At 38.2% G+C, this 9,590-nt stretch overlaps 1 protein-coding gene across 1 annotated transcript; it reads left to right on the forward strand.

Annotated features, from left to right (window-relative positions):
* The first annotated feature begins 1,616 nt into the window (after window positions 1–1,616).
* LOC114363597 (solute carrier family 22 member 1) lies at window positions 1,617–8,314 on the forward strand. The gene is made up of 7 exons (XM_028319367.1): window positions 1,617–2,269; window positions 3,048–3,246; window positions 3,665–3,765; window positions 6,328–6,479; window positions 6,576–7,193; window positions 7,364–7,545; window positions 8,049–8,314. The coding sequence occupies exons 1-7, from the start codon at window positions 2,100–2,102 to the stop codon at window positions 8,244–8,246; spliced, it is 1,620 nt and encodes a 539-aa protein (XP_028175168.1). The 5' UTR covers window positions 1,617–2,099; the 3' UTR covers window positions 8,247–8,314.
* Window positions 8,315–9,590: the final 1,276 nt, after the last annotated feature.

Here is a 9,590-nt window from a genome sequence, read left to right on the forward strand (position 1 = left end):
TATCATTGATGAAACTAACGATCAAACGTCGCATAATCGATATGTCAATAGGTAGGTACTCAGTAGTTTATTACTTCCATTGATGTTACAATAAGAAGTTATCATCATGAGTTTTAATTTAAAGCTTAGATGATGCGGAATCAAACTGAAAACAGCATGTCATTATTGAGAAAGAACTATTGAAAATTAATGCTCTGGTCTTATGTGCTGGCTAAAATCTGACTCTACATATTTTCCAGATTAAAGCGTGAAATCTTTCTAATTCGTTTTCTCACCCAAGTTGCAACAAATCAACTTCAATTAAAACGATATTGAACGGGGTCTATTACACAATATCGCCTCTAACACCTACCATTAAAACTAAGGCAAAGATCATACGGTGCTGGCTTTGATAAACGATCGCATTTACTTTCTTTGTTTTTTCCTAGCAATTACAAACTCCTTTTACCGTCGATTACGCTTCTCATTTATTTCTCTCAAACTGTTGTAAATCACAGGGCAATAAGAATTGCAAGACATTAATAAAGGCTCTTGGACTGACGTCTCACTTGCTCTTGCGTTTCTTTTCACTGCAAAGTGAGACGACTGTACGTCGGTCGTCGCGTCTGGTTCAGTTGGACGTCTTAATCACGAAGAGCACGAATTACCGGGGTATCATTAGCCGTTGATGCCGATATTATAATCAAACTGTTGATTAATGGCACGAATGTTATGTAAACCGACTACTCCTGCGTAAACTTGCCCACAATCTTGGGCATGGGCTAGTGTGGAAATGGATAGCTTAATTATAGACCAAGCGCTGCAATACTAATCAAGATTGCAATAACAGCTTTATAAAATGTAAATTCAATCCATTTTCAAAATACTTCGTTTTCTTTAAATCTACTTTTTCTATTAATGATATTTTACCGTTTCTAAATGGTAATGTTTGCACACATCCAATGTATTTACCACCTGATTAAGTTGCGTTCACTTTCCGTGACAAGCGACACGCTATCGGTGTTTGCTAGTGTGGACGCGATAAGCTAATAGCTAGTTCACACTTTTAATTCTTGGCAATTTTACACAGATTTTGTACAAACTATAATACATCTTTGTTCCGCGTACCAGAAAGCGTATAGACGTTTAGTACTGCTCATAAGATTGCGTTAAGCTCGCGAAATCACACGAGGGTGAGACCTCTAGAATGCAAGCATAATAAATTTTACGGACACTATAAAAGTAACGCTACTTAAAGTACTACAGGCCTTTGCAGCGCTAGCGATAAAACAGCTACAGTTTACGCTACAGCATTAAACAGTTATAAGAGTAGCAATAGGTTTCATTTTGTAGGCCGAGACAATCACTTCAGAGCTGCTTTAGACCAATTATTATAACGGTAAACCTAAACCTTCGTTACGTTTAGAGCTTTACCGATTCTAAATTATTGCTTCCTCAAAATTAAAGGACCTACCAAAATTGTTTCAACATTCATGAAAAGTAAAGTTTTATAATAAAAATTATTAGTTTGGTCTCTGCCTTAACCTAAGCACACAACTAAACACATCACGAGATAAATTTTTTTCAAGATAATATAAAAAACATTTCAGTGACTACAATTTTTTGACTTTCGACAATCTCGTCCTAATAAACATCATTCATACGTTTTCTTGTGACGCAAGCTGTATACCGTGCCTTTTAGTTTTAATGGTTCTATAAAATAAGTATTATTTGAAATAATACTTACTTAATAACCACAGTGCCTTTATCAGTAGGTCTCGCCATGTGCTAACTATGCCACGCTTCTAGTGCATTGAGTGTATATGTTGTAATATTTGTAAATAGCCAGGATGGACTGCACATAGATATTGTGGAAGGAAAGGGGAAATCTACTATTAAAATAAAGAAATAATAATGGTCCCGAGATAAACTCAGAGATAATTAAGATTGACCAAAAATAATGATTCAGAATATTTATTGAGGACACGAGTGAGAAAGGATCATTTTTGTACGTGAGGATTCATCACTAACCAGGTCAAGGTGCTGACAAAGAGCACAGAAGTTGACGACCAACATCTTTCTTCTACGAGCAAGTGATTAGAACACGGAACATTCCAGCCATGTCAGCGGAGAATTTGAACAGGCCCGTCCACCTGGACGAGGTGCTGGAGAAGCTGGGCGCGTTCGGGCGCCACCAGCTCGCCACCATGTGTCTGCTGGCGCTGGTCTACGCCACCAACTCCATGTACAACGTCAACTACGTCTTCGCCGTCGAGGACGTCAACTACAGGTTTGGTTCGTTTATTTACAGGACATTTCTATGTGAACAATATCTATGGCACATGAAAATAATTTCACGACCAAAATGTGTACTAACAAAACGATTAAACTCTAGCAACTTTGCTACATTGCTCATAAGAGATCAAACCAATTTGATAGCTGCAAGTGCTCCGGCGACCATAATATCCGGAGAAATTAATTAAAGATTATGTTCTAGATTACAAACGTACACACATTTTATTCTAGGCTACTTATATCGGAATCAAGTTATGGTCGGTCTGGCTCAAGTGATATTTTTTATATTTTATAAATGAAATGCGTTAGATCTTTTTATTACGAACTGTCTAACCAGTTAATTTTACCCATGCCTTTATGTTGCATATATTATTGTTATGTCTCTAAGCCGCAAATCTAGACTTGGTGCACTATAAATAAACAACAAAATATTAAGATCTTCATCTCAACCTGAGGTTGTCTGTACCTCTAGCATAAACAACTTTCGTCTTCGAATCGTTTGCGTATTCGACAAAATTCGATACTCAATCTTCGAATTCAACGATAACGTGACAGTTTTGATTCTCAAAATAAGTTTCATGCAATCATTTCTCATACTAAGTTCACTTTACGACACGTTCACAAGGGCGCTATTGCAATTTTCGTACTAAATCTTTTGATGGCGATTCGAATAAGCAAACGATTCGAACTTGAAAGTTTTTCGTGCCGTACTGATCTGTGATTAGGAACCTCCACAAAACACGAAGCATAAACCTTCTTCTCCATTGTTCTAGGTGCCAGATCCCCTCGTGCGACAGTCCCAATGCGAGCTTCTTCAGCCCGTGGCTGAACCAGTCTTCCCCAGACGTGAGCGAGGAGTACGTCAAGCAGTGCCGGCGGTACACGACGGATGGGTGTGCCTCGTTCAACACCAGCCAGGTGGTGGAGTGCAAGGAGTGGGTGTATGATGTGCCCGACAGTTTTGTTGCCGAGGTGAGCTTTGTTTAATATTAATTTGATGTCGCGTTAATTGAATCAGCACTGAAAACCAACGTCGTGCTAGGCCTTCCTCACCGTGGGCCACGGCATATGCTGAGTCGGGTCTCATTTGCAATGGGTATGGGTTGCACTGCTCAGTTTACTTTCTCTTCCATTGTATGTTATATGCGTTACCTCTGTCTTTTTAATTATTTTTTTATTTACATTTTTTGTCTTTTGTGATGTCCATTGTAATAAATGTTTCTTTTTTCTTTTTAATTTGCTTGTGGATGTGAGTTCTGTCCATTAGGTTTTTGTCTTCTAAATAAATCATAGTGTTCACTCTTTGAAGACCCCATAATAACAATTTTTCAGTGACATTAAAAACATCTTGTCATGTTTGAATTAAGTAGTTCTGCTTTATCCTGGTCAGTTCGGGCTGGCGTGCGAGGAGTGGAAGCCGACCATGGTGGGCACGGCGCACAACTTCGGCAGCATGGTGGGGCTGCTGGTGCAGGGACAGATCTCCGACAGGTCGGTACTCTGTCCTCCAATCATTAAGTCGCCTTGATTCACATTCATTTGTAACGCATAACTCGAACAATGATAAAATGCGGAAAATCGATTAGTATTCATAACAATAGCCTATACGATTGCAATTCAGCACAACATAAATATTGAAAACCGTGATTATCTTCGATAATCGTCATTATTTCCATGCCTAAAGAGTAACGGTCATTAAGTTCTTAACTAAATGACTATTTTTCCACCTTTCAGTTAATTATTGTTCGTAATTAACGCCTGCCGCCTGACTCGATGTTTAATCCTATTCAAATATTAATATCCACAAGCCATAGAAATTATTTTTTCAATTTATGTCATCTGTAGTTATAAACCATAAAAGTTGTTACCAGTATCATAACACATTTCATTAGGTAGTAACAAGCTAAATAATAAAAACCTATATTATTGCTATCGCTGAGCGTGCAATGAAGAGTATTTTTCATTGCCATCGTTATGGGATCACGTTGAGGCATGCTCACAAGTCATGTGTTTATTCCCCGGCAACGTCGCCGGTAGCCGTGGTTTCCTTATTAATCCCATCAACTCGATTACACGTTAACTTATTACGCAGAGTTAACTCCAGTTAACTCACAAGCGGGAGATTTACGGACTGCGTTAACATTTGATTTAATTTAATTAATGGTAGACAAGTAAAAGTTTAATGATGTCATCCATCGTTCCTTTTATTTGATTAAAGCTGACTGGTAGATGATGCTTATTGGCATTAAGTTCACAATCCCGTAGTCATTTTAGTAATTAGATTTAGGCGGTGGAGCTTAAAAGTGTCACGTTAAAGCACGTGGTAATGTGTACATTCACTTTCTCTGCTGGTCACACGCCTCAAGGTTCACGATTGTGCCTGAATAGCTAACTTAGGTAATAGCTGAAAAATACGTCTCAAATAGAGTTGCGATAATTTGAACGCAGTTAACCAAAACTATTTCTGATCAGATAAAACTATCTGATCCTATTTTAGACGGGAACATCCTGTCGCAAAAGACACAACCTGGCTTTTACTTTTAGAAATAGTGAATGGTGAAATCGGGCGAAATATTTTAAGATTTACTCGCCCAGTTAACCAGGAGTATTGCATAGTTCTACTAAATAGAATTCTCACGTGAAAGCTCGATTTCATTTAACAAGCTTAGCTTAATATTCCTAAACATGGAAATGAAACATGACGTCTGCCTGTCTCTAAATAACACACAAAGATGTAAAGGTTTAGGGCACCATAAACCTTAGGCACAGATAGTTAACACCTCGCTACTAATTTACAACACTTCACTCGGGCCGCACACGTGAACCCGCCTCGAACAGAATCTAAAGTCAACGGCTACCGGGCCATCCTCGGAACGTTGAGTCCCAAAGAAAGATATCCTCATAAGACAAGACTTCCCATGAAATTAATCATGATGTTGTCAGATATTAAAACAATAGAAAGCAAGTAGATATTTGACGTCACTATAGTACCATATTTTACCGAGTTCCATGTACACCGGTATGTTGAAATTAATACTAGATGGAATTTTTCTAAAAAAAAATATAAAACAAGCTGCTTGGTGGTCACTTTGGTCAGTGGCCACAAGCTGTTTTATCTCTTCTCCGATTCTAATAATTAAAAATATGTACTAAAATTCGATTAGATTTATATTCAAATGGCTGCAGTTAAACTGACGTTAACAAGCTTAAAAGGTCGTTAGATCTAGTTAAGATAGCGGAGAGTCCAACAAGCATGAGATAAAACAGATTCAAAGTTTCTTAACACTGAAAACGTTGCGATAAGCCATCGGGAAGTCACGTGACTTTACGATATAGAAATCAGAAAGGAATTTCAATATCGTACAGTCATCTGAGATTACATAATTTATTACTGAAGTTTACCTAACATAACAAGGTACAGTATATTGGTGTATTTGTTACGGTCAAAGTGATAAATGTGAACATTATGAAAATCGCCGGTTATTATGAATAATCACCGCATGATTTGGTAAATGTGGTTAATATGAGGTCATTTATGTGTGTATAAAACTAAATAGGCGGCTTAGGGGTGGCCCAAGGGCCACCCTCGCCGCACCTTAACCTATTTTTTTTCACTTTAAATCAAAACATTATGTTATTGGCATCATGGAAAAGTAATATTATGCAAGAAACATTCCAAACTCATTATGCCAAATTATATTAATATATGATATCAAAACGTTCAAAAGTTTGGCTGTACACGAGCACGTACACAAGATGTTGTTCTCTTTTATGAAAGTTAGTACTGAGGTTGAATTATTAAATAATCACTGTTAAATGTGATTAATTTATCACTTTTACCGCGATTGTCGGTAATTATCATAATAACCGGTTATTATTAATAATTTTCAATTTATCACATTAACCGTAACATATTCATCAATAGTAAAATTAATAGTATACTTGAGGTGTAACGTCGCGTTTTAATTGATTGAGCAGTATATTGCATCTAGCAGTTACGAGTACATATTTGTAAAAAAACATTATTATACATATTTATTTTATCTTTTTCAGGTTTGGCAGAAAGACAGCTGCCGTGTTCGCGGGCACCATGGGGGCAGTCTTGGGCTTGACCAAAAGTTTCGCCACTTCTTTCTGGTTCTACGTGGTTTTGGAAGCACTAGAAGCTGCGATTGGTGATGCTCTATCGCCTATGTTTATGTTGAGTAAGTTACTATTTAACTCGACATAAAACTGAAGTCGATACGAAGTACCTAAACTTTGACGAAGTATTAATTAATGAAACTTCTTCTATTTACAAGGTATTGAGATCGTTGAAAAGAAAAAGGCCGTGCTGTTCCAAATGATACTTCTCAACTGCTACACGTGCGGACTTATCGTGATGCCCTTCATCTCCTGGGCCGTGCCCTACTGGAGAACCTTCCTCCGAGTCATCTATGCGCCCACCCTGGTTATTTTGACATACTCCTTCTTCCTAGACGAGAGCATTCGCTGGCTCTTCAGTAAAGGGAAAAGAGAAAAAGGAATAAAACTCATCGAGAAAATAGCGAAACGTAATGGTGTTCAAATCGACAAGCGAATATTGAACAGACTGGAGTACATAGACGAGGAAAATAATAAGAACGTTGACGACAAGAAGCTATTGTTGAAGACGTTCAAGTCGAGGATAATGATGCAGAGGTTCCTGGTGTGCATGGTGTGGTGGCTGACAGTCACGCTCATCAACTACGGCATGATGATCAGCGCCGTGTTCATCGACGGCAACAAGTACGTCAACTTCGCGCTGCTGATGCTCATGGACATCCCGTCCAACGTGTTCTACTGGCTGGCGCTGTCCAAGTACAAGCGGAAAATGCCGCTGGTGGTGTCGTTCCTCATTGGAGGAATCTTCTGTGTTCTACAACCATTTGTGCCAAAAGGTTAAGAGCATTTGTTATTATACAAAATTGTCACGCACTTGTCATATGCTTCACTATAAATTCTTGAGGCTAAGAGGCATTTCATGACATTTATGTCTGTAACATTAGTTTGAATATCTCAATGAAACAAGTGTACATACAATTTGAAATTCTTGCTATGTATTCTGCAGGTTACATGTGGATACGTCTGTCGCTGATCATGGCGTTCGAGACGCTGGCCACGTTCTCGTACAACATCGTGTACATGTACACGTCGGAGCTGTTCCCCACCTACACCCGGAACTCCATGCACGCCATTTGCTCCTCCGTGGGCCGCCTGGGCTCCTTGCTGGCGCCGCAGACTCCGCTTCTGGTGAGGACTTTGTTTTCTTTTCCTCGTCCGACGTTTGGCGTAGTGGTTCTAAACGGACTACTATTCCAGAGGTTGCGGGTTCGATTCCCGCACAGTACAAACATTTGTGTGCATGAACATATTTGTTTGTATTGGACTGGGTGTTTTCTATGTATTATGTATTTACAAAAAAAAAATATTTGAGTATGTTTATATCCGCTTTCTAGTGCCCATAGTACAAGCTTTGCTTAGTTTGGGACTAGAAGCGCAGTGTAAAATGTCCAAGGATATTTATTTATTTATTCAGTTTCATGAAACTTTGTCTTCACTGATTGGTATTTATTGGCGGTCAAGATTGAAGCTATAAATCCTGGCTGCATACTAGCTGTAGCAGTGATAACAAGATGTGTCCCGATCCCTCCTCTCAAACAATTTAAAAAAAAATTTCGACGTTTAACACCGCACTCATGTTCAATATCCTTTGTAGTGGTTATAAGCTGTTGCAAAATTGCTTTCGGTTCCAGATATCCTACTGGTCTGGTCTCCCGTCGCTGATCTTCGGCCTGACGTCGCTGCTCTCCGGCGCGCTGACGCTGCTCATGCCAGAGACGGCCAAGACGGAGCTCCCGGACACCGTGGAGGAGGCTGAGATGATCGGCAAGAACGCTCTGCAGCCTCTGCTGGACCCGAGTGCGAATGGGAAGGAAATTGAACTCAAGTAGATAGCAATAAAACTTGTAAAAGAAATGTCTGTATATTTAGTTAATGTTTAATTAACAAGTTAGAATGAGTTTAAAAATCATATGTAGGTATTTATAATAATTGAGAAAATGAATTTAATTTGTAAATAACGTGCTAAGTAACTACGATTGAAACTTTTGCGAGCGTAATAAATGTAATTTTAATGACATTTCTCAGGATATTTTTATTATAAATGTGGTGTATTTTAATATAATCTAATCTTAAAAGTTGATGTTCGCATTTCTCGCGACTGTATTATTATGGGAGAAATAATAAAACTATGAAAGCGGTTTTATCGATGTAGTAAATTGGTGGAACACACTCGCTTATTATCCACATCCTTGAGAGCGAGGTGCCTGGTGCGAGGAGTTCCATATAAGCACATCTCGTATAGAGCAGTCATCGCCGGCTGCGGTAATAAAAGTCCGCGCTCAATACAGCTCGGTTAAATATTTCAAAGAACTTCCATCTTATATTTACAGATTTTTTTTTTTAAATATCTAAAAGTAAACAAAAATATCATGCAAACTGAATGACTGAATAGATTTAGCTTTGCAATGCTACTTATTGTCGCAATTTGAAATGTATTTCAATATGCCCGGAAACGTTTGGCAACTTTAATTGATGTTGATTTATAAATGGTAGACGCAATAAATATTATAACTACGAGTTTAAGTAATATTTAAAAAGTTTATTTAGTCATTATTATACAAAAAAACGTGTCTTGAGACTTTTTAGTCACCATTGCATTGACATGTGCCTAATAGATCGTGTATTTATTTTCCGTCTCATTTGTAGAAACGCCCGCGAACGGTTTGCTCGACAAATATTTTCTCAAACTGGAATTAGAACATGCGCGTGCACATACCTTGGGGCAGGGTTACCACTTTTCCCCTTAAAATAATGAGGTACCTGTCCTGTCTTGTCCTACGGTGTATTTTTTTGTACCTACTGATTGCACATTTTTAGATGTTTTTCAAACCCCACAAAAAGTATTAAATTAATAAATAAAATAAATTAATAATACATAATTCATAAGGAATTGTTTTATATTCTTTGGCAATATGCAAGAGAGTACTTATATGCACACCACACAAAATTGGTGATCACAAGACATAACATTAATTCAAATCGTTTCTCAGATTATTCGCTTCTTTCCATCATAGTTGGTGTCTTTTTTAATAAATAAATAAACATGTTTAATTAAATTCACCTAAATGTCCACCACCGCAGCACCCCTGCTCGTTAAACGCATTAGCGAGTATGACACTCGCTGCGCGGGCGCAAACAAGTCGGTGCGCACTGCAATACCCGCGCGAGTGGAA

Source organism: Ostrinia furnacalis, unplaced genomic scaffold (assembly GCF_004193835.3).
Source record: "Ostrinia furnacalis isolate ACB-3 unplaced genomic scaffold, ASM419383v2 OfSCF7173, whole genome shotgun sequence".
Taxonomy (NCBI): domain Eukaryota; kingdom Metazoa; phylum Arthropoda; class Insecta; order Lepidoptera; family Crambidae; genus Ostrinia; species Ostrinia furnacalis.

Coding starts and splice junctions, on each gene's coding strand:
- LOC114363597 (XM_028319367.1), top strand. CDS start 2,100: ATGTCAGCGGAGAATTTGAACAGGCCCGTCCACCTGGACGAGGTGCTG. Junction 3,247..3,664: donor CCGACAGTTTTGTTGCCGAG/GTGAGCTTTGTT, acceptor TATCCTGGTCAG/TTCGGGCTGGCGTGCGAGGA. Junction 7,546..8,048: donor CGCCGCAGACTCCGCTTCTG/GTGAGGACTTTG, acceptor TTTCGGTTCCAG/ATATCCTACTGGTCTGGTCT.